The following is a 26,929-nucleotide window of genomic DNA, read 5'->3' as shown; positions in this document are numbered from 1 at the left end:
GAGTTAATATAGGTGTTTTTGTGTATTGATCACTTACTGCAAGCCAAGAACAATGTTGCATGTTATCTCATTTAATCCATCTATCAAGCATATATTTGTATACATTATAGTTTATATCATTTTAGAGTTGAAGAAAGGGAACATCTGAAATATCACATGATTTGCTCAGTTTTATAGTTGGAAGTTGAGTTGCTTGTCATGTGGGCTCTAAACCACTAAACCATATGGAAGAAAGAGTGTAGGTTCTTGATAAAAAGGTAGTCTTGAAAGTGGATGTCATGTTGTATGCAGGTAGGGCAGAAATGGAAGAAATTGAAAGAAAGATTGTCAGAGGCTGGTAGAATTCCTTATCCTATTTTCTTCCCATCAAGTGGGCCAGCCCAACTCTTCATTACCTCCATACCTACACTTGAACAATCAAGCACTGATGGGTATAGTCAAGTCACAAAAGAGAAGATGCTTGTTTTTCTATAAACACATTATCACCAACCACAAATCAACTTTTCCTGTTTCCCAGACTCCTATTGATTTTCTTAAGTCACTGTATGTAACTATTTTGCAATAACGCTTAAACATTCTTAATTCTCAAACTCCATCTAAACTTGTTTATCAGATAATCACATTTCCTACTTCCAAAGAAAAAATTGTCAAAATTATTAGTTCAAAGGTTGGCTGTGCTACTGAGTTGGAGAAGGTCTTCACCAACCAAATGACGGACAAAGGCCTCATATCTAAAATATATCAACAACTCAAAAAATTGAATCACTCCAAAACTAACTTCCAAAGTAACAACCATCCCATTAAAAAATGGGCCAAAGACTTAAAGAGGGTCTTCTCTGAACAAGAAACAAAAATGGCTTATAGACACATGAAGAAATGCTCCACATCTCTGGTCATAAAAGAAATGCAAATCAAAACAACTCAAAGATTCCACCTCAATCCAGTTAGAATGGCCAGGATCAGGAAAACTAATAACAACAGATGCTGGAGGGGCTGTGGTCAGGAGGGATCACTACTACACTGTTGGTGGGAGTGCAAACTCGTTCAACCACCATGGAAAGCAGTGTGGCAGTTCCTCAAAAGACTAAACATAGAACTCCCCTATGACCCAGCAATTCCACTACTTGGCATTTACCCTATCATCCAGAAACAAGGCTATACTAAATCCACTAGAACAACAATGTTCATTGCAGCACTATTTACCATAGCAAAAATATGGAACCAACCTAGATGTCCCTCAGTTGATGAGTAAATCAACAAGTTGTGGTATTTGTACACAATGGAATTCTATGCTGCTGTCAGAAAAAACAACATCGCCCCATTTGTTAGGAAATGGAAAGACTTAAAAAAAAATCATATTAAGTGAAGTAAGCCAGACTCAAAGGAACTTAGGCTCAATGGTTTCCCTCATTTGTCATAATCAGTAGAAACCTTGGGCTCTACTAACAGAGATCTGCAATAGAGCAAAACCTTGATACATAAGGCCATATGATGTGAAGCTAATTGAAAGGACCTCCAGGATATTGAAACAAAAGCCATATAATGAATGATTGTTGTCCTTAATGTACCATGTTATCTCTCATCTCTTTTTCTGTCCCTTGGGTAACTCATATTGTTACAGTATCTCACTTTGTTATCTGATATATTGGATTTATTTGTATTTGGTTATTTGAAATTGGATAGGGAAGGGGGGAAAACCAAGACGGGGGGTGGGGGGGAGGGTAATGGGGACCAAGACATGTGAAAGGGTATCAATGTATGTGAATTAATGCACCTTCTATCTGGCAAATATCATGTAACCCTTTTATTAATTACAATAAAAAATATTAAAAAAAAAACAAAGGTTGGCTGTGTTTTAGATCCTATCACTTTCTGCCATTTCCAAGACTGTAGTTAACCTTTTCCTAATGAGTATTTCCTTCTGGGTTTGAACACATTTCAGTCTCTTGTGAGAAAAATATAAAAATCAAATGAGGGCTGGGAGTTTGGCCTAGTGGTAGAGTGCTTGCCTAGCATGCAAGAAGACCCGGGATTGATTCCTCCGTACCACATACATAGAAAAAAGCCAGAAGTGGTACTGCGGCTCAGGTGGTAGTTATAGCCTTGAGAAAGCCCAAGGACAGTGCTCAGGCCCTGAGCTCAAGGCCCAGGACTGGCAAAAAAAATCAAATCATTCTGGAGCCACTCTGTTCCTTTTCTTTTTCCTTGTCTCATCAAAAAATGCCTATCTAGTCTTCACTTCTCTGGTGGCTCCTCCACAATCTCTTTTGCAGACTCATTCTATTTTAGCTGACCAAAGCTCTGTCATAGCCTCTATTTTCTTGTCACTTTATAGTTTGCCTGTACCCACAGTTTCTTTCTTTCTACTTATTTACTTAGTATACTTAAGCAATTATACAAAGAGATTTCAGTTCAACATGTCAGTTTGTGAGTACAATGTATGTAGATCGGTGTCATCCCTCCCATCATTCTCCTCCATCCCTCCCAACCCCATCCATGCCCTCAGTGTGCCAGGTTCCATTTTCCCATATGTACATTCAATATTATGATTGCATTCCCCTGCTCCATTTGTCTGTTCTCCCTCCCCTTGACCTCACCCCCCATCAACAACATGCCAACTTACTGAGATTCATTTTGTTAAACTTTAAGTTAGTTGTTTAATGGAGTCGCATCATTGGACTTCTCCCCTCTATGAATTTACACTGTACACATCTCCACAGGTGAGTGTTGGAGTTCTGTATTTAGAGCACATCTCTATGTGGAGCTCTACATTTATAGAACCAGTTGTTTACTTCACATAATCTCTTAGATCATTAATATCTCAACGTACCCGAGGTTGAACTCATTATCTTCTCACAAAACGAAGACAACTTCTAGGGCTGGGAGTTTGGCCTAGTGGTAGAGTGCTTGCCTAGCATGCATGAAGACCCGGTTCAATTCCTCAGTACCACATACATAGGAAAAAGCCGGAAGTGGTGCTGTGGCTCAAGTGGTAGAGCTCTAGCCTTGAGAAAGTCCAAGGACAGCGCTCAGGCCCTGAGCTCAAGCCCAGGACTGGCAAAAAAAAAAATTAAAAACTAAGAATTTCTAATATTCCTTCACTGGATGGCATCATTGAATTATACAAGCAAAGTCCTCTCCATCTGTCTACTCCATTCTCTCATGTACTTTGCAGACTCAATCTATGATCTTGTCCTGTGGTTTTTATAAACTTAGTATTTCTTGACTCCATCAACTTTTCTCCCATCACTGACTACGTTTACAAAGGTACAAATTTATCATCCATATAATTGCAGTAGCTTCCTAACTGAACTCTATGACACTATTTTTGGATTTCTTCCAGTCTGTTCCAAAAGCAAGCTGAATAATCTTTTTAATATGAGTATGATCATGTCACATACATGCACAAGTACATGTGCGCACACACACACACACACACACACACAAGCACACACTTCTATGTACTCAGATGCCTCTAGTGGGTTTTATATTATTATTTTTTTGTCAGTCATGGGGCTTGAATTGGGCACTGTCCCTGAGCTCTTCAGCTCAAGGCTACCACCCTACCGTTGAGCCAACGCCCATTTCCCATTTTCTAGAGGTTAATTGAAGTTAAGAGTCTCAGGTCCTTTTGTGCCCGGGCTGGCTTTGAACCTTGATCCTCAGATCAAGCCTTCTGAGTAGATATGATTACAGGAATGAGCCACTATGCCCAGCTGGCTTTTATATTATTTATAGGATAAACAGAAAAGTGTTTTTAAATAGGGTATATACAGCTACATATGATTTGATCCTTTCTCTCTGTCACTTTTTCTACTGTCTTTCCCACCTTCTAAGCCTCATCTGAAGCCTCTCTCTATTCCTCCTATACTTAGTACTTAACACTTTTTCTATCACAAGAATATTGCATGTGCTGTTGCCACTATGTAGACCATTTTGCGTGTCTTTCTTCATCTGATTGATTTCTATTCATCCTTCTGATCTCAGCTCCTTCTCTGACCTCATTGACAGGAACAAACTAATATATTCAAGCATATTATGCCACCATGTTCCTCTTCATTATAGTTCTTGTCACAGCTGCAGTTTTACTTGTCTTTTTATATACTTATTAATGTCTGTCTTCCTCACTAAATTGTGTGGGCAAGGGCCTCATTTTTCATTGCTGACTTGCTGTATGTATCTATCTTCAGGTCCTAGTATAGCACCTCACACACAGGAGATGTTCAAGACATATGTTTAGGCAAATTGAATGAATGGATATGCTAAATGCTTGGAAATGAGTTCATGACCGTGTGAAGATCCCTAACCATATAGCTATGGAAGGGGAGAATTGTCAAGGTATCATAGCAAAGAAATGAAAATGTAAAAAGGGTAGAAAACTTCCAGAGCACTAAAATTATGCATTTGGGAAACTCATAAAGTAGTTGTAATATTTGTAGAAATGGGAAAATTGGGAAGAAAGCCCCATTCTGAAGACAAATACCAAGTTCAGATTGGATAAGTGCAATTTGATGTGATGATGGAGCATCCAAGTGAAAATTGTGCATAGTACAATTGAAGACTGAGTCATAATCTTTTTCTTATTCAATTTCCCCCCAATGAAATCATCTATGTTTATATAGGGAAACTAGTATTTTGAATTTACCCATCTGAGGAACACACTAACTATGACGTAGGAATAACTGTGGTAGTAGACATTTTACTAGCTTATTTCATTGTCTTGAGCATCCAAATTATTTTTAATTTACATCTACATGAATTCTAAGTGTGTGTACAATGTTTTTTGGGATTTTATAGCAAGTAAAATAATTGACAATCAGAAGCCTCCGTTTGATTATATAGATGAACTGACAAAATTGTATACATTTACAAAAAGATTCAAAGTTATATAAGAAACATTTTAAATTTTTCCAACATTCTTTAGTTTTCAGAAGTTCACATTATGAGGCCTCATCAAGAAATCAATATATTTCAGTGACAACATTATTTCAGTCTCTCTGTGTTTAAATTTACCCATAACTACAAGTAAAAAGAGGATTCGCAGCATCCTGATTTTTTTTTTGTTCTTGTTTGTTTTTCCAGCCCTGGGCTTGAACTCAGGGTCTGAGCTTTGTCCTTGGGTTTTCTCAAGGCTAGAGCTCTACCACTTAAGCCACAGCAACACTTCTGGCATTTTTTCCATGTTTGTAGTACTGAGGAATTGAACTGGGGTCTTTGTGCACGGTAGGCAAGTACTCAACCACTAGGGCAAACTCCCGCCCAGCATCCTGGGGGTTTTTTTTGTTTGTTTGCTTTTTGTTTTATTTTTGCTTTTTTTGGCACATGGGTTTACCCAAGCCAATTGGATTTTCAAACCTTCATTCCTAGCATATAAGAGGAATGTGATATCCCAAAGTTCACAAACCTCTCTGTTGATAGATCAATCATTGATAGAAGTAACCACAATTCCCATTTTATAAACTACGGACAATTCAAAGAGCATTATTAATCATATCAAATAATGGGAAACTCTTAGAAAATGGAATATGCAAATGCCAATGGCTCAAGCCTATAGGCAAGCCCAATGAGTATGAAATCTTGAATTTGAACACTGATTCTGTAGACACTATGTTGAAAATGAACTATATAACTATGATCAAGGATGAAAGGAAAAAAACTTGGAGAGAGCAAAGGTAGGGATAACATTCTCCAAAAAGAAAGGTTTTCATTACCTGACTTATATAACTGTAATTATTCTGGACATCAACTTTATAATAATAATAAAAATAAAAATAAAAATTTTGGACAGGGACTCAGTGGCTGCTGTGTGGATGTTTGCTAGCCATGTTGTCCCGGGTGGCAATCTCCGCCGTCAGCGCTGCGGCTCCCTGTCTGAAGAACGCAGCCCTGCTGGCACCGGGGACACTGCAGACAAAAAGGATCTTTCACATTACACAGCCAGGTTTTGCCCCTGTACCACCTCTTCCCGAATATGGAAGAAAAGTACGTTTGGGGGTGATTCCGAAGGAATTCTTCCAGTTTCTCTATCCTAAAACTGGTGTAACCGGACCCTATGTGCCTGGAACTGGACTTATCTTGTATTTTCTATCCAAAGAAATATATGTGATTACCCCAGAGACCTTCTCTGGCTTAGCAGTATTGTTATTAATGGTCTATGGAATTAAAAAATATGGAGCCGCTTGCGCAGATTTTATTGATAAACTCAATGAGCAAAACATTGCCCAACTCGAAGAGGTGAAACAGGCTTCCATCAAGCAAATCGAGAAAGCAATTGATACAGAGAAGGCACAGAAGGCACTTGTTCATAAACGCCACTACATTTTTGATGTTCAGAGGAATAACATTGCTATGGCCTTGGAAGTTACTTACCGGGAACGGCTGCATAGTGTACACAAGGAAGGAAAGAATCGCCTGGACTACCATATCTCTGTGCAGAATATGCTTCAGCGAAAGTGCACATGATAAACTGGGGGGAGGAGCGTGTGGTTCAGAGCATTTCTGCACAGCAGGAAAAGGAGACAATTGCCAAGTGCATCACAGATCAAAGATGCTGGCGAAGAAGGCTCAAGCACAGCCGGTTATGTAAATGAACCATCAGAAATCACCAGAAACAATTGGCTGAATTGAAATTTATGTGCAAAAGTCTTTCTGTATTACTATCTATTGAAATCAGTTTACTTCTCTTAAAAAGGAAAAGTTCAAGTTTCATTTAGTAAACGAACTCTATTGTCCAGTTTCTCATTCTGAACTATCTTTTGAGTTACGGTATCACTTTTGAATAAGCAGTTAGCATTAATTAAAATGTGTTGCTAATTTAGAATTATTACCAAGTTACAGTTTAATTTTGTAACTAATTTCACCATCTTCCAATAAAGTGACATCATCTTCCAGGTTTTAAAAAAAATTTTAAAGTGAAAGTAGACAGTGATAGAAACAGACATGTTTTGGGCAAGAACCCCTTTGTATGTAGTCTTATGCTGTGTCCATGGTACAGCTGATGTGTTCTGTGCATCCTTTTGTGGTGGAAGATTGGGTTTTTGAATGCATAGTATTCACAATGGAAGACCAGTAATAATGTGGTAGCGTGATCTATTTAAAAAACTTGAACAATTTTACACACACACTGATTACGGTAAGAAAAAGGAGAGGTGGGGAAAGGTGGGAAAAGAGAGAAGGATTAGAGAGGAGGGGAAGGAGAAAGAGAAGGAGGGGAAGGAAGTAGAGTGGTGGGGAGGAGAGGAGAGAAAAGAGAGGGGAGAAGAGGGGAGGGAAGAAAAGAGAAAAGAAGAGGTACAAGATTTTGTAACATTTCTAGGGAATATCTCAAAGAAGCACATAGATTTAGAAAAATAAATACCAGTGAAATGAGCAAGATTGCCTAGCAAGTGGCATCTTAAGTGCTAGAGATCCCGTAGGAAATAATGCACCTACATTGCTCCATTTTAACCGGAAGCCTGAATTTGTATATTTATAACCCCCTCCGCTCCCAATGAAACATTCAGATGTAAGGTTTAGTCTCAGAGAGACCTCTGTATCACATTTTCTCTCTGAAATGATTAATAATAAATAGTCAAATCTTTATTCATTAAAAATGACAGAATTTTTAAATGAAACTGTTTCAATTCTTTTTTAAGGAGATGAAGCCCAGAGAGGCATAGTGCTGAGAAGATGAGATTTTCACAGATGCAACATTTACAGAAGACATAAGGCAGTGTGGGCAATCCCTCAGTGACTGATCACTCATAAATGCATACTCTCAATTTACATGGAACCACTGCAGACCCAGGAGAAAGAAGTGAAACGATTACTCAAAACAACTAAGGAGAAATAGACTTTGTTATTAAAGACCAAGTTCTACAGAAACTGCAATCATTCAAAAATGAATTGCAAAATGCATACTTCAGAGGAGGTCATTGTAGTGCTAAACTAAAATACTGAAGCCAAACTCATTAGCCTAGGAATTGAAAGCCAATGGGGATCTCAAATTATGGCCATTTATGGAACAACATCTCCCTTAAAGAATTGCTTCTATCCTAGATCAAAATGATGTAATCAAGTTACCAGTAGTTGGTTTGGGTTTTTTTTTTTGGAGACAGAACCTATAACAAATTAAAAACCCTATCAAACCCTAAAGTCTAGCAATTTATTACAATGAATTAGCAAGCATGTTCAAGATCATTAGAGAGTGGTGAGAGCAGATAATGAATAGAAAGTTCTTTTAGTAGTTATTGATTCCTTTTTGTCTTAGTTCATATGTACTTCTGTGTTCTTAAAGTCAATAATTCAGATTTTCTGCACACCCATCATTTCTAGTGATTTAAGTTCACTGCAGTTCTGTCTCATCATTCCTTTGCTTTTCTCCATATGCGGTAAAGATGTTTTTTCTTACAGTCTCTAAATGCTATACTTATCTTCGCTGAATATAATGACTATCATGCTCAGAAATGAAAATGTTGTAATTCAGATTGCTGCAAAGATATCAATATCATCTTGATCATTTTACCACACCTATTTGTTTACACACACACACACACACACACACACACACACACACACACAAACTTTCTAATGCCCTAAAACTGATGTGAAACGCAAATGTAGACTCCTCAACTGAATGACATGGCATGGATCTACATTTTCCTTCCTTTCCCCAACTAAGTAGACCCACCAGTTCTGGAAATAGTCTATGATAACCAAAGAGGAAGAAAGTAAACTAATTTATAAGCCCAGGAATAGAGGAATGAAATAATGAAGGGCATCTTCCTCTCTCTCCAAACCTAACATAAAAAGCAGCTCGTGTCCCCAACATTCAATCTCACAACAGTCTAAGTAGGCCAAGTGGAACTTACAGGAGCCTGGCTAACAGTAAGCACCCAAGCTTGAGCCTCCTTTCCCCACCAAAACACACTGACTGAATAGCACTGGGTGTGGAAAGACTCTTAATTCACATCATCTTAAAGTCTCTGTTGAAGAGATAACCACGAAGGCAGGCAGGCATAAAACAAAGAAGAAAGTAACAGAAAGCTGCATGTTCTCCCCAAAGACTCTCAAGCAGGCAACAGTAAAAGAAAAAGGGGACCACTAGCAATGCATAACCTAGAACCAAGAGATATCAGTAAGAAAATCCTACCATGCTCTTCCACAGCTGAGAGATCTGGCCTAGGGACAACTGCTGTTTCCTACACAGCAGTCCCAGAAAGGCTCCAGTGGGAGCTCCAAAGGCACCAAATAAAGTAAGCAAGACAGGCAGGCACCTGTTGCTCACACCTATAATCCTAGCTTTTCAGGAGACTGAGATCTCAGGATGGCAATCCAAACCAGATCAGGGAGGAAAATCTATGAACTCTTCTCTCCAATAAACTACCCCCCAAAAGCTGGAAATGGAATGGTGGCTCAGGTGGATTCTTTGCAAAAAAAGAAGCTCTAGAACAGCATTCAGGTCCTGAGTTCAAGCCCTAGGAATGGTGAATAATAAATAAAAGTAAGTAGTAACATACCCCCGCAAGGACTCTGAAAATTGATCTGTATCTGGAAACACAGCTCACAAGGATGGGAAAATGCTTATGGGCTCAAGATAAACACAGATTAATAACACTCAGATTTCGAACATAATTGACAAAATAACCACAATACAATTTTAAAACTCACCTAACCCTATCAAAAAGCAAATAATCACAATTTCAATGAAAAATGATATCTATGCATGGAGGCCACCAGGATGAACTAGATGTTGGAATTATCTAGAATGAATTTTATTGTATTTTATTAGCATATATTAATTGTACAAACTAATGGATTTCACTGTAGTATTTTCAGTTTCATGGAATAGTCTGAGGAGCATTACTATTAGTTCTTTAAAGCACTAGTAAAATTCAACAATGAAACTATCTGGTCCTGAAATTTTTTGATGGGACACTTCACTACAACTTCAATTTTATTGCTTGCTATTGGAATATTTTGATTTTTTGTATTCCCTAGGTTTAAATGTGATAGGTCATATATATGAGAAATTTGTTCATTTTGCTTAGATTTTCCAGTTGTGTATAAGTTTTCAAAATAATCCCTAGTGATTCTCTGGATTTCAGTGATAACTGTTGTGTTATCTTCTTTTTCACATCTAATTTCTCTAAATTGGGTCTTGTCTTTTGTTTAGCTTTAATAGGAATCTGTTGATTTTTTGTGTTTTCAGAGAACTACGTCTTTGTTTCACTGATCGTTTGCATTGCTCGTTAATCTTAGATCTAACTTTATTATTTGTTTCTTTGTACTGGGTTTGGGCTTGGCGTATGTTTGTTTTTCTAAGACCTTGAGATGCATCATTTCTGACAAAGATTTTTAAAACAGCCATTATAAAAATTATTATACAAGGAAATAAAAATTATCTTGAAGTGAAAGAATAGGAAATCGCAGAAAATAAATAGAAGTTATTAAAATTAGCAAGTGGAAATAATAGAACAAAAAATTATAAGAACCAGTATCTTAAAACTAATGGATAAGTTCAATACTAAAGATTACAATAGAATCATTAATCTGAAAATAGAATTTATTCAACTGAAATAACAGTGAGAAAATAAATTGAAAAAAAGGACACATACTCAAGGATCTGTGAGATAGAAAATATTCAACACTCATATCATTAAAGTCTGAAAAGGGAAAGAAAAGGGCAATGAGTTTGGAAATGTATTAAAAGAAACAAAAATACCAGGAATTGATACATATAGGATGGTGATTTGAAGCCAGCCTGGACAGAGAAGTCCACAAGACTTTATTTCCAATTAACCAGTAAAAATCTAGGGTAGAGGCATGGGTCAATAGTAGAACTCCAGCCATGAGCAAGTAAGCTAAGCAAGAGTTAATATCTGTGTTCAAATCTTGTTACCAGTACACACACACACACACACACACAAAGGAGAAGCTGAGAGAGAAAAATCAATCAGTATAATTTATTATATCAACAAGCTTAAGTAGAAAAATCTTTTTTTTTTCTAATCTTGGGGTTTGAACTCAGGGCCTGGGCATTGTTCTTGGGCTTTCTCAAGCCTAGAGCTCTACCACTTGAGCAACAGCACCACTTCTGGCCTTTTTCTATACATGTGGTACCAAGGAATCGAACCTGGGTCTTCATGCATGCTAGGTAAGCACTCTACCACTAGGCCAAACTCCTGGGCCTGAAAAATCTTATGCTTACATCAATTGATACAAAGCATTTGTCAAAGTCCTACGTCTATTCACAATAAATCTCTCAGTAAGTTAGGAATGAAAAGATTTCCAGCAACTTGATCAAGTAGACCATCCAGAAATGTACAGTAATTAATGAATGGTGAAAGACTGAATGCTTACCACTACGATTTGTAAGTCAATGATACCCATTCTTATGATAGTTAATTAGCACTAGAAGCTAGAAGAACTCCAGTGTGGCAAGAAAAAAGGAATTAGAATCTAAGGTGAAGCAAAGAGTTCTTAGATTTGATACCATGATCATGATCCATTTAAAACTACACCAGTATATTAGATTTCCTCAAAATAAAAAAAATTCTTTGAAAGCCCATGTGACAAAGGTTTTTAAAAATTCTATGAAATAAGAGAAAATATTTGTAAAGTACATATCCCAAAAAAGGACTAGAATAGGTAAAAAAAACTTCTGAAAATCAACAATAAAACAAGCAAATACAGTAATTATTTAAAAGCATGAAAACAGAAACAAAAATTTAATCAGTGCAGACAAACTAATAACAAGTAAGCAATGAGAAATGCATTAGGAAAATACAAATTCCAATTTCAGGGAGATAATCTTACAAATTTATGAGAAATGTTAAAAGCTAGAGAACACAAAATTTAAGGATGTGGAGAATCTGGTACATCCACACATTTCTGGTAAGAATGTTAAATGGCAACATCCTTTGGAAAATAGTCCAGCAGCTACTTACAACGCTGAACTTGCAACTATTGTATAGCCCGAAAATTTCACTATAAGGATTTATCCCAGAGAAAATTTTAAGAAGTTTTTGTTCACACAAAACCTATACAGAAAAGTTTATAACATTTTTTGTACTAGCTGAAAAATGCAATCAATCCAAATGCTTTCAACAAGAGACTGACCTTATTTTAAAAAATCTAGATGCACCAATATCATGGAAGAGTACTCTGCAATTTTTGGAAGTAATAGAATTTTAGAAATGGAGGAGAATTTAGTGGTTGTCTATGGTAATGGATTCAGGGAATGAAGTGGAGTGGAAGGAAAGGATGGGTAGGAGGGCTGGTTATAAAAAGGCAGTATGAGGGATGTTTGTGGTACAAGAACATTTCAGCATCTTCATTCTAGTGGTGGATGTATGAGCATACATAGGTGACAAAAATAGTAGAGAACTTAATATGTATATAGTCAATAAGTACAAATAAAACTGAAGAAATTTGGTGGGTTGGTAGGTTGTATTACTGTCAATTGACATGGAAAGAAACTGTACAGATTGTGCAGGAAAATCCACAGAAGAACAAGGGAAATGCAATAAAACTTTCTCCAAAAGGAAATTCCCATTTATCCAGGTATGGAGTAGTAAGCAAATACCCATTTGTACTGGAAGGACCACAGAAGCCACAGGATTTGACTTCCATATTTGGCCACACTCACTCATTTTCTTCCTATTTGTGAATACAACATCACTTCTACAACTTCTTTCTGTAAATCCCATGGTCTCTGCATAGTAATCAATACTAATTCACAGGGTCCTGTGGCCTTAATTGACATTTGCTCTTTCACACTAGGTAAAATTTATATTATTGTAATCACTGGGAGCTTGAGAATAGGGTATAGAGTAACTGAATATTCATGAGACACTTTGTGGCAGAAGTACCTGCCAAGAGAATATTAAGTAGAACATTTGTAAAGGTATCAAATTCTGGTTGTGATTTGGATCTATCACCTCATATTAAATCTGTGTGTTGCTCTAGTTCACTTATTACATCTACTTCTTTCAATCATAACCTCTGTAAAATATAATTCCATGTGTTGATTACATTTGTGAAAGATAATAGTGATCAGAAACTGCCACAATCAGATCTGCCTGTGAGGTACAAAGAAAAAAAAAACAAAACAAAAAAACAACCAAAAAATATTTTTTTCAAACAATGCAACAAATTTTCAAAATAGTGCTTAAATTCATTTTTAAATCAAATACATGAAAATTGAATCCTGAGAGAGGGGAGGGGCAGGGAAGGGAGGAGGGACAGGAGCAGGGAAGGAGGAAGGGGAGAGGGTAGGGAAAATACCAATAAGGGGAGGGACATAGTGGGTAAGAAGCTTTGTAAGAAGCTTTGATTGAACTTGAAACAGCTGGCTCTTGGTCATCTTTTGTGATGAAAAGTGGGGATAGCATGGAGGATTGATGTACAAGGACAACATCAAATTGTCTGTTGGCTATAGAGTCCATCACCACACAACAGTTCCTATGAGGGATGGGAATTGGATGGAGGGATTAATAGCAGGCCAAACAAGACCTTTAGGAAGCATGTAAAATATACCACCCATCACTGTGTATTTTAAGGATGGTTAGTACATAATTTAAACCACCTGAAGTATTAGAGCACAAATAAATGGATCTGTTTTAATTTGGGGTAGATTTTTTAGGATGGACTCAATTCATGTTATTTCATTTTTTTAAATAGAGACTTCTCAAATGCATAACCAAGGGAAATTTAATCTGTAGATCTTGAGAAGACTCCTCATCTTTACACATTAAAAGGTCAGAAAAAATTCTTCCTTGGATCATGTGTCTGAATTGAGACTAGGAAATTATGCTCCCTCGTAACTATAGAGGAGCTTCAGTTTGTGATTAAACTGAAAGTTTAAATCTCTTAAGGATTTCTCTAAGACACTTCTGTCATCATTTATTACTTTTTAAAAAGAATCTTGTAGATATTTGTCACAGCTAAAATGTAGAAACAAGCTAAAAAAAAACCTTCAAATGGAGTTATTGATAGAGTACATTTAGACTATTGTATCCATAAGTAGTAGTCCAACTTCAAAAATAATCAGATACCTTGATAATTTCTGATGTAGAAATAGCTTCAAAATTTATTAGCAAATTAAAAAATAGGTGCAGAAAACTAAATAATTACTGTAAACAGGAAAAATCCAGAATATTTGCATGAAAACCAACAGAGAGATGATAGATAGATACTCTGCAAGTATACCTAAGAACTGTTCAGAAACATTACTTTTGGGGAAAGGCACTAGGATAAAGAACTGAAATAAAAATATCACAAAATATATAAAGGTATTAACCTTTATATATTTTATTATATGTATTGATTAATTTTACTTTCAGAGGCACATTAATTTTAATGTATAGCTAAATGAAAATAATGTTAAAATGACAAATTAAACTGCAAAGCTTGTCTGCTTTTTCTGAGAAATTTATTCTTAGGAATATGTCCTGCAGAATAGTGGTAAGTATATAAACATATCAATAAATAATATTACATATATGCAAGGAAATATGGACAGCCTTAAATACAGATTTAAATGCAGTTATGTTTCCATGATAATACTTTAAAATGAATAAAGTTTCAGGACAATATGGATGTATGTAAATTTTACTTTTGGTTTTAAAGCCATACATATCCATGAACATATATGTACATATTCATGCACACTTGTAAACCCCTTAGGAAACAGTTATTTAAAATAGACATAGAGAGAAGAGGGAGAAGATTTACTTTTTACTTCTTATACTTTTATATTTTAAAATCTATTTTATTCATAGTCATATATATTGCATTTGCAATATTTAAAAATAAAGAAAAGCTTTAGCCTTTTCCCCAAATAAATTCCTAACAAGTACTTTTACCATTACTATCACTGTGCTGTTTAAATATTCCTCTGATGTGTCCAACTACAGTGAATACTTGTTTATTAAACCGAGGTAGAGCTCCTGGCTTTGAGCAAATGTTCCCTACAGCCTTCTTCTCATGAATATAAATATACACATATATAATTAATGTGTGCATAGATTTATTGAGATTTGAAACCTAGCAGTGTGCTCATTAAAATTTATTTTTAAGGATCAGAATCCTTCTATGGACCATAAGTACCAATTTATTAGTTAAAAGCTAAAAAATAGATGTTTTGTAATCACTCATATTTATTCATCTATTACTACCCCTTTCCTAGATATCATATGGCCAAGACACAAGGAGGAGAAATGCTATGGTGTTCGAGATCAATCAGAGGTGAGGCCACAGTGATTATAGCTGGAGGCCAGAAATTCCCTTCAGTGGAATTTCTAAGGTCATTTTACCGGTCACAAATTCCCTTGGGTTAATATTAGTGCAACGTGTGGGGCTAAATAAACATGAGCTTTGCAATCGGACACATCTTTGTTCAACCCCCAGCTTCTCTGCGTATTTGACTAGTAACTTAGAAGAATTGTTTGGTGGAGTTCCAGCAGAGCCTAGTGCATTTTGAGCTGGTTTGCTACCAGTTGAGCCATGCCACCAGTTCAGGTTTTTGTTTTGGGTAAATTGGAGATGGAGTCTTGTGACTTCTTCTGCCAAGGCTGCCTTTAACCCGAGATCCGCAGTCTCCGGTTAGGTAGGATTACAGGCTTGGGCTAACAGCACTGAGCTTAATTTACAGCCGTAAGGGTAGTAAATAATGCTCGAGAAAAATCCCATGTTGATGCTGTTATCAGGGGCTATTTACTACTCTTCAGGATCCTGATGATTGCAGTGGATAGGACTGAGTGGAGTTGAAGGAAACCAAGGCTGTACAAAGAAAACAATCCCATGTTTTCTTTTCAATAGTAGAAAGGAGAACCAGGACTTGACGGCTCACACCTGTAATCTTAGCTACTCAGGAGGCTCAGATCGGAGGATCATGGTTCTATGCCAGCTCTGGCAGGAAAGTCCATAGATTTATATCCAATTAAGCACCAGAAAACCAGAACTAGAGCTGTGATTCAAGTGATAGAGTGCTAGCTATGAGTAAAATGGAGCACAGGGACAGAGCCCAGGCCCAGAGTTCGAGCTCCAGGGCCAGCCTCTCCCCCCTCCAAAAAAAATAAAACCCACTAGGAAGGAGAAACACCCATATACAATTAGAATAAGACAGGTTTCATTATTAAACTCAATTCCGAATAGATTTTTCTATGACAGTATTTTACTCACAATAAATTGCTTTCTAAATATCTTATGCCATGCAAAGAAACCAAGGCACCTTGGTAAAATGGCTGGTTTTTAGACTGAACAGAAGATGTACGAGATGAGCCTGGAGTATCTTGTTGTGCCAAAAAGTAAGGAAACACTCAAAAGAATAGTAGAGTGTGTCAAAAAGGCAGAAATGCCAGATTGAAAGGCTCCCACTGGTCAACTGTGAGCCAATTTTACCATCAAAATAAATAATTGGAACAGATTGTAACTCAATGACTAAAACTGATAATCAATGAATTCATCGTCATATAAATAAAAACAAAAATGATTGAATGAGCAAATTTTGAAAAAGAGAAATCCCTTCCTTGCATTAGAAAACAAACTAGTGATTATAGAACATAGAACACTTTTAAACTCCATCATTTTGCCGCTGTTATGATAGTGATTCAGGCAAGAATCATCAACATATTAAAAACTGTTAGGTGAAAGTTTCAGAAGAAGAGAATATCTTCTAGAAATTAATTCATAATTTCAAAGGGAAAAAGGTAATAACGTCATGGTGGAGAAAATGTGGCAGGCATCAGAATCAAGAGATTAAAGTTACCATCACAAATAATGGGACAAATTGGCACCATGTATTTCCTGAGCATACAACATCACTTCTATCATATTCTTACCAAAAATACACAATCTAAACCTAACCAGAAGAAATATTAGGCAAAAATATATTCAGAGACATTCTACACGTAGAATGGACTGTAAGCCAGAAATGAATGCTTGTCCTAAAGACAAGGAAAGATTGAGGGTCTGTTTCAGATAAGAGAGTAAAGAGACATGGTAACTAAATATATTGAATGATCCTGACTGAGATCTTAGACCAAACAACAACTAGCTATAAAGAAACTTGATAGGACAATTAATTGACTTTAGATATAAACTATGAATGATGTCTTACACAGTTGTTAAAATTTCTTACTTTGATCATTGTAATGGGGTTAAGGAATTCCTTACTCTTAGGGTCTACAGATTGAGACAGTGTGGTAAAAAGGAATCCATGCCTGCTGCTTAGTCTCAGATGACTCAGAAACAGCAGGTGTGTGTATGTGTGTGTATGTGTGTATACAGAAGAGTATGTGTATGCATGCATGCATACATAAGTGTGTACATGTGTATACTGTGTGTATACATGTGTGCTGTGAAGGAGGAAGAGAAGAAGAGTTGGAGGAGAGGAGTAGAAGAAGGAGGAGGCAGAGGAAAAGAGACAAGTGAGACATTAAGCTAGGGAGAATGACGAAGCATATGAATGGAAAATGTTAAGCATCGATGAATCTGGGTAAAGAATCTCTTAGTTCTGTTATTTTAGCAATTTTTTTCCTATAAATGTGAAAGCTTTTTATCAAAATGAAAGATAAAAAGCATACCATATAAATGCAGATGCAAAAATATTGGTAACCTTTTGTGCTCCTTATAGGACAGAGCCCCAACCCAGGAGTAGATTAGTTAGCATAGTAAGCAGAGGGAGCTATCTACTCATGCTATCCTTGCTAATAGAGGAGAAAAAATCCAGATTACTCACCGCAACGCAGTCTCCTATCAAGTGTTGGGATGATCTTGTGGACAAGCCAATCATCTTCTTCCCAACTAACTACATTTCCACCTAAACACTTCATAAACTCCTCGTCTTCCAGAATGCGATCCCAGAGTCGAAAGTAATACAACCTGCCAGTAAAGTGAGGTGCCATACTTTTCACATGGCCCTCTCCATTCTTAGGAAAGTATCCCAAGACCAGTGTCCCATTAGCGGTCAGGCTGTGAGGCTGATCCATTATGATAAATATTCTTTCTTTATTCACAAAGAGTTCAAATTTGCCCTTCACACCATCCCGTATCAAGCATATTGTATGCCATTGAAATGGAGTTAGGTGGTGACTGATATGAAAGGCCTTGCCCAAGCTGTATAGAATTAGCTGCCGATGGTTCCCTGCAAGTCCGAGCTGTATGTCTTCTCTGCCCAGGAGGGTGTTCTTAGTAATATAGGAGAAGACCATCCAAAAAGTGGGGCGGTCAGCCATGAAGGCCATATCGATGCATGCTGTGAATCGGCTGAGCTCAGGAATGCTGTTGGTGAGGCTTGCGTAGCTATCACTTCTTCCATAAAAATCTAGCCTCTTTCCTTTTAGGGAAAGTGGATCTGTACAAATTTGAAAAGAGAAAACAAATGAAATTTCACTTTAAGAAAACATATCGTCTTTGGCACTATAGTCAAATGGCCCAACCTAATTAGGAGTCAAATCTGATACAAATAAGGAAATGGGAGAAAAAGAAACTCATCTCCATTTGACATTGGCGTGCTGTTTTCTGCCAGAAAGAATTGTTTTCCTAATTGTATTTTTCCTGGACTAATATGAAAAGTTAGATTAGTGATTCCCGAGTACACAGCAGCTGGAGAGTTTGGAGAAAGATTTAGAAGTACATGGCTGGTGGGGTGGAGGAGGCCAAGGGAAAGGCCTGGACTTCACATTTGCTACAAATAATCCTTATGCATGTAATCAAAAGAGAATTATTTCCGCCACCCTAACTGCCTTATTACATTCATGATGCAGAAGCAATTTGTTTCTCTGATGCCTTTTCCTGGGCCAAATTACTAGATTTATTCCATTTCTGCGGACTGCTCCTCATTGAAGGAGATTGACAGATTCCTAAAGGCTGACCAGCTGGGCATTACTGGAAGTCCAGAGCACTGCTCTAAGCGCATCTTCTGCCCACCTCCCCATCTTCACTAAGGGCTGCACCCAGCATTAAGGCCTTCCAGGTGGCCCTGGGCCCAGTTACCATTGGATCTCGAGTCACACAAGATGGCAGAATTGCAGCTCTGACATGCACGAACTGAACTACTTTCAGCAAGTATCTGAACCTCCTACTAAGGTCTCAGGGGCTGCTTCAGTAAAATGAGATTCTTGTCTGAACTATTGCATATCTGCTTGACAAAATGGGCCATCATTCACATTCGAGTCTATGCCGGATCAGTATTGAAGATTAAGTTGTACACAAAGTCCTCTCAAACATTGCTGAAGGATTTGTCCCTTCCTATAGCCTTTTGGCAGGCATGACCCCTATATTACAGGAAGAGACCTTCATTACTACCAGTCTTACAGCTCCAAGCCAACAGGAAAAAATATCTGAGGATCACCCTATCTCAACCTAGGAACAATCTCAGTACATCTCAACTCAATCCAAAAGGTGTTGTGGAAGAATGGAAGAGTAAGCTCCCTACACACTGTAATTTAGAGCTGCACCTCCACTCAGAAGTAGTGACTACAGTAACAGTACATTAGAAGTCAACAGGAAATAAGCATATTCTATAGATAGTCATATTCAAATACCTAGGCACAAAGATGATAGTATAAGAATGTTTATTATATCATTGCTTTTTATTGAGAAAAATGAAAACAGTGCATCTGCAAAAAGTTTCTAGTTAGGAAAATGACTACCTTTTACAATGGTATATAGAGAAGACCAGAACTACAGAGTCATGAAGAGATTTTAAAAGGCCCACATTTATGTAAAATGTATACTAAGATATTGTCTTATTAAACATAAATAGAAATAGAATTATAACAAGGTAAATTAAAATGTAAATATTAAATTAAAATATGTTTGTATATACATAGAAGAAAATTTGGAAGAACACATTAACTAAGAATAATTTGGTGAGCCAGGTGTGGTCACTCACAACTGCAATCCTACCTACTCAGGAGGCTGAGATCTGAGGATCATGGTTCAAAGCCAACACTGGAATTAAAGTGTCTGAGACACTTATCTCCAATTAATCACTAGAAAACTAGAAGTGGTGCTGTGGCTCAAGGGGTAGGGTGATAGCATTGAGCTGAAGAGCTCAGGGAGAGCACCCAGGCCCAGAGTTCAAGCGCCACAACAGATTAAATAAATGAATACTTTTTAAAAGAATATATGTGAAATTCAACAGGTTTCAATTTTTCTTTTTTCATATAATTTTGATTGTAATTAATAGAAGGGTTACATTATATTCACCAGATAGAGAGTGCATTACTTCACATACATTGATACCCTTTCTCATGTCTTGGTCCCCATTTCCCTCCCCCCACCCCCACCCCTCATCTTGGTTTTTCCTCTTCTCTATCCTATTTCAAATAACCAAATATATACAATCTGATATATACAATATATCAGATAACCAGGTGAGATACTGTAACAATATGAGATAACCAAGGGATAGCAAAAGAGATGAGAGATAACATAGTACATTAAGGACAACAATCACTCATTGTATGGCTTTTGTTTCTATATCTTGGCGGTCCTTTCATTTAGAGTCATACTGTATGGCCTTATATATCTAGGTTTTGCTCTATCTCTAGTATTTATACACAATGGAATTGTATGCTGCTGTCAGAAAGAACAACATCACCCCATTTGTAAGGAAATGGAAAGACTTAGAAAAAATCATATTAAGTGAAGGACCAACAAACAAAACAAATCAGAGAAAGGCTGGATAAGTGGGACTGCATTAAACATAGACTCAATGGTTTCCCTCATTTGTCATAATCAGTAGAATGCTTGGACTCTCCTAAGCAGAGGTTTCAATTGTTCTATATGGTTATTTCAATGATATCTCCATTTTGAAATTAGGTGTAACATTTATAATCATAAAAATGGGTGGGGAGACAGATTGCACATTGACACAGGCAAGCACATCTGCGCTAAGCCTCCTACAGCCTCCTGCCCCCCACCACGGGTCCAAGGAGGCCCAGGTGTGAGGAGGCCCAGACTTGGGCCCCACAATTCTTCTCGCCAGGCTTCTCAGGGGACTCCTTCAAAGGCCACTTGTGCCTTTGCATACCATTTTGCTATCCATTGCAGATGTCTGCCTGGACTCTGCCATCTGTTCCCTGGCAATTTTCAAATACAAATTGTATGACTGCTCTCCTAAAGTGGGTTCTCTCTTGGTTTGGGCTCCTTTGCTTTTTTTTTCACCCCTATCTAGTTGCTTCTTTTACTTTTAATCCCATTTATGGTTTTTCCCATTAAAAAAATAAGAAGTGTTTTGTTCATTGTGAAAGTAAGTACCTTTTTTTTTAAAAAAAATAGAGAGCTTTGGAAAGTAAAAGGAGGACAAAAATTAGCCGAAAACTTCTGGCACCCCAAACCAACATCCATTAATATTTGGTGTATTTCCTCTAACTTCTTTTTCTTTTTCTTTTCTTTTTGTCAGTCCTGGAGCTCAAACTCAGGGCCTAGAAACCATCCTTTAGCTCTCTCAAGGCTAGCACTCTACCACTTGAGCCACAGCACCACTTCTGGCTTTGTCTGTGTATGTGGCACTGAGGAATGGAGCCCTGGGCTTCGTGCATGCTAGGCATGTGCTGTATGACTAGACCATGCTCCTGGCCCTCTGACTTAGTTTCCTATGAACAAGTTTTACTCAGTCCTGTGAGAAATTTACATGGAAATGTTCATTTCTTGCTTTGCTGAGAGAACATTGCAAGTGTGGTCCATGCTAAGAAAAATTCATTATAAGCTTTGTTTAAATGTCTATATTACAGCTCAAAGAGCATCAAGCGCAATTGTATTGTACTGGAAAATCCAGCATTTTCAAGTGTAGAACTTAGGCCCTTTTATCATCTTCACAAAAGTACACATCCACCATCATTATCTAGCTCCAGAACATTTCCTTCACCTCCTAAAGGAAACTGTGTGCTCATCAAGCCATCAGTTCTTTGGCCTCTTGTCCCAACCATAGCAACAATTTTTCTACGTCTTGCCTCTATAGATTAGCCAAATGTGGGTATTTAATACAAATGGAATCTTCATACAGTATGTGGCTTCTTATTTCATCTGGCTTCTCATTTAGCACCATGCTCATCCATATTCTAGCAGGTATCAATACCTCATTCTTTTCAATGGCTGAATAATCTATCAATGTGTAAACTCACATTTTGTTGATTTGATTACTTGGTTAATAATATTTAGGTTGTTTCTACACGTAACAATTAGGAACAATGCTGCTATGATTCTGGTATTCATTTTCCATCAATTACTTCATGACATTCATTTTGTCTCAGTTCCTTTTGGATTAGTCATAAATATATTCTCTGTTTAACCAACTGCTTTCCAAAATGACTGCACCATTTTATAGATAAGGGTTTCAATTTCTCTTACATCCTCACCAACACTTGCTGTTTTCCAGTATAAAATTATTATGATTAGCATTATCTAGTCATCCTAGAGAGTAGGAAGCAGTTATTTTATTGTAATTTTGATTTGTATTTCCTTAGTGATTAATGACATTAAATAGCTCTTCATATTCTTAACTATTTACATATCTTTTTGTACATGGATCTATTCAAATACAAATATTTGCCCATTTTCCATTGGGGTGCCATAGAAGTATAATCATTTTAAAGTATTTAATTATACTAATGTCTTCATTTTGTAATATTTAAGCAGTTACACAAAGGACTTTCAATCCCGCATATCAATTTATGTGTATAATGCATGTTCAATGTAATCCTCTCTATCATTCTTCCTCCAACACAATCATGCCTCAGGTTGTCTAGTCCTATTTTCATCCAACTTAACCCATACCTTTCCTCAGATCAGACATGTTCTAGTTTTCTGGTTCATTAAACAAGCATTCATTCATTAATGTAAGAATTTCCCTTTTTCTAAGCATTTCTTTTTATATCTCTGGACACTAAAATCTTATATGACCTGCAAATATTTTTGCTCATCATCAGGTTGTTCTGATAATGTCTTTGGATGTACCTATCCAACGGTTATAATTTGGATAAAATCCAATTCATCTAATTTTTCTTCTGTTGATTGCTTTTATATCCTTTTAAAGAATTTATAGCCATATCAGAGGCTATGAAACTTTGTCTCAAAGCTTTCCTCTGAGCATTTTATCAATTCAGTTTGCTACATTGAAGTCTCTCAGTGGAGTTTAATTTTTGCACAAATTTGTAAGGTGAGGAGATCAAATTTCATTGGCAGGTTCTTATATGTTTTTGACTGCATAAATAATTGGACATAAATGCGGAGGTTGATGGATAAGCCAATGGAAAGCTGTCTTCATGAAAAGATATAATAATGTGGATAAAATGCCTGGCACAAAATGAGCATACTTAAACATGTCTTGCCCTGTGTTTTAGGAAACTGTTAGCAAAAGATCAGCAGAGAACTCCTCCTTATTAGATGCTCAAAGTAATGAATACATTCTTTTAAAATATCAGGGAGTAAAATGTTTAGAACCTCAAAATACAAACTATCCAAACAATTGTTTCAACTGAAAACAGGAGGAAGTGCAGATGGGATGTGTTCTATAATGAGTTTTCTGCCCTTCCTTCATGTTTCTCCTTGAAATATAAAACTACTGCAAAGTTTGGGAACTGAGATTCCAGGTCTATTGTCATATATGATCTTCTTTCTTTTACTTTTTTGCCAGTACTGGGGCTTGAACTCAGGGCCTGAGCAGTGTCCTTGGGCTTTCCCAAAACTACTACTTGAGCCACAGTGACATTCCAGCTGTTTCTATGTATGTGGTATTGAGGAACTGAACCTAGGGCTTTGTGCAAGCACTCTACCACAAGACTAGGTCAAACTCCCAGCTGCTCTTATATGATCTTAGAGAGTGTGAGTAGATGGAATTTTCACATGGTCAGGATTTATGAGCATGAATTCCTCACTATTTCTCAAAAAGCACACAAAGATTATACTTAATTGCAAAAAGCTAAAGCCATTTCCTCTAAAATCAGGAACGAGACAAGGATGCCCACTCTCTCCATTACTCTTTAACATAGTATTAGAATTCCTAGCCAGTGCAATAAGGCAAGAAGCAAGTATAAAGGGGATCCAAGTAGGGAAAGAGGAAGTAAAACTATCCCTCTTTGCAGATGACATGATTCTGTATTTAAAGAACCCTACAGACTCCACTCCCAAGCTGCTTGAGCTGATTCAAAACTTTGGCAAGGTAGCAGGGTATAAAATTAACCCTCAAAACTCAACTGCCTTCCTATATGCCAACAATGAGAGGAACGACACAACAATCAGGAAAGCAACTACTTTGGCAATATCCTCAAAGAAAATAAAGTACCTAGGAATTACCTTAACTAAGAATGTAAAGGACCTTTTTGACGAAAACTTTAAAACCCTGAAAAAGGAAATTAAAGCAGAACTGAGGAAATGGAAAAACCTCCCATGCTCCTGGATTGGAAGAATTAACATCACGAAAATGGCAATCGTGCCAAAGGCTATCTACAAATTCAACACAATAACCATCAATATCCTAATGTAATTCTTAAAAGAAATACAAGAGGCAATCCAAAATTTCATATGGAATAATAAAAGACCCGGTATAACAAAAACAATTCTCAGCACAAAAAAAAAGTGCTGGAGGAATTTCAATACCAAACTTTAGACTCTATTACAGAGTTATAGTGACCAAAACAGCTTGGCACTGGCACAAGAACTAGCCTGAAGACCAATGGAATAGAACTGAGGACCCAGATATTAACCCACAGACCTATGGCCACCTAATCTTTGATAAGGGAGAAAAAATACAATGGAAGAAAGACAGCCTCTTCAACAAGAACTGGAAGAACTGGTTAAGCACCCGCAGGAAACTAAATTTGGATCCTTCTTTGTCACCCTGCACTAGAATTAACTCCAAATGGATCAAAGACCTTGAGGTAAAAGCTGACACACAGAATACTTTACAAGAAGGAATAGGAGATATACTAGGCCTCCTTGTCACAGGTCGAAACTTTCTTAATAAGGACCAAGAATCACAACAACAACAAATCGAAACTTTCTTAATAAGGACCACGAAACAAAACAAATCAGAGAAAGGCTGGATAAGTGGGACTGCATTAAACTGCAGAGCTTCTGTATGGCAAAGGACATAGCTTGCAAACTAGAAAGCCTACACAGTGGGAGAAGATCTTCACTGACCATACAACAGCCTCATATCTAAAATATATCAACAGCTCAAAAAATCACTCCCAAACTAATTACTCCTAATCTATCTCCAAAGAAACAGCCATCCCATTAAAAGATGGGCCAAAGACTTAAAGAGAGTCTTCTCTGAAGAAGAAATAAGAATGGACTATAGACACATGAAGAAATGCTTGAACTCTCTGGCTATAAAAGAAATGCAAATCAAAACAACTCTAAGATTCCACCTCACTCCAGTTAGAATAGTCAGGATCAAGAAATCTAACAACAACAGATGCTGGAGGGAATGTGGCCAGGAGGGATCACTACTACACTGTTGGTGGGAGTGCAAACTCGTTCAACCACTATGGAAAGCAGTATGGCAGTTCCTCAAAAGACTAAACATAGAACTCCCCTATGACCCAGCAATTCCACTACTTGGCATTTACCCAATCGTCCAGAAACAATGACATACTAAATCCACTAGCACAACGATGTTCATTGCAGCACTATTTACCATAGCAAAGGTATGGAATCAACCCATGTGTCCCTTAGTTGATGAGTGGATCAACAAGATGTGGTATTTATGCACAATGGAATTGTATGCTGCTGACAGAAAGGACGACATCGAAAGACTTAGAAAAAATCATGTTAAGTGAAGTAAGTCAGACTCAAAGGCACATAGGCTCAATGGTTTCCCTCATTTGTTATAATCAGTAGAAACCTTGGGCTCTCCTAGCAGAGATTTACAATAGAGCAAAATCTTGATACATAGGCCATACAATATAATGCTAAATGTAAGGACCTCCAGAATATATTAAAACAAAAGCCATATAATGAGTGATTGTTGTCCTTAATGTACTATGTTATCTCTCATCTCTTTTGCTGTACCTTGCTTATCTCATATTGTTACAGTATTTCACCTTGTTATCTGATATATTGTATATATGTGTATTTGGTTATTTGAAATAGGATAGGGAAAGGGGGAAACCAAGATGAGGGGCAAGGGTGGGGTGAGGGAAATGGGAACCAAGACATGAAAAAAGGTATCAATATTTGTGAAGTAATGCACCTTTTATCTGGTAAACATAATATAACCCTTCTATTAATTGCAATACAAATATATGAAAAAACACACTAAGGTACAAAGAGGACAGAAATGGTTGGACAAAAAAATGACCAAATGCAGCAGTGGTTCTCACTAGATACTATATTGGAATGTACTCATCTTCTGATGTATGTAACGGTAATCCCTCTGTACATTTCCTTAATAATAATAATCACAAAAATGTATTAAGATGAAAATTGTAAATAGCTCTCAGAACTGGTATGTTAATCCATGTGTTGATAGACATGCCTTAAATTTGATGAAATAGATATGTAATATGTAGTGTATGATGTAATAATTGCATATACTTATATACATACATTATATCTCATATGTATACACATTTTGGATTTATTATAATACTGGTATATAGGGATATGCATACATATAGGAATATATAAATATTACTTTTTGCATATGTGCTACATAAATAATTGCATAATAACTAAACTGAATTAAACTCTGAGTTACTTGAGTTCTTTTTTAATGTCAGTAGTGAAGCTTGATCTCAGGGCCTGGGTGCTGTCCCTGAGCTCTTTTCACTTAAGCCTAGCACTGTATCACTTTGAACTACAGCAACATTTCTGTTTTTCTGGTGGCTAATTGGAGATAAAAGAGTCTCATGGCCTTTCCTGCCCTATCTGGTTTGAACCATGATCCTCATATATCAGCGTCCTGAGTAGTTAGAATTACAGACATAAGCCAGTA

General features: G+C 36.9%; 1 protein-coding gene and 1 pseudogene across 1 annotated transcript in view; one reads left to right on the top strand and one right to left on the bottom strand.

Annotated features, from left to right (window-relative positions):
* Adgrg4 (adhesion G protein-coupled receptor G4) overlaps window positions 1–26,929 on the bottom strand; it is a 133,091-nt gene that overhangs the window by 98,942 nt on the left and 7,220 nt on the right. Inside the window, exon 2 of the mRNA XM_090327178.1 lies at window positions 17,723–18,337. Coding sequence (XP_090183304.1) covers window positions 17,723–18,337 — 615 coding nt within the window. The remainder of the gene's footprint in view (window positions 1–17,722; window positions 18,338–26,929) is intronic.
* On the top strand, window positions 5,791–6,733 carry LOC150041594 (ATP synthase peripheral stalk subunit b, mitochondrial pseudogene; annotated as a pseudogene).

This window comes from Megascapheus bottae, chromosome X (assembly GCF_031878675.1).
Source record: "Megascapheus bottae isolate mThoBot1 chromosome X, mThoBot2.hap1, whole genome shotgun sequence".
In the NCBI taxonomy this organism is placed as follows: Eukaryota; Metazoa; Chordata; class Mammalia; order Rodentia; family Geomyidae; genus Megascapheus; species Megascapheus bottae.
This window is presented reverse-complemented; position numbering and strand designations above follow the sequence as displayed.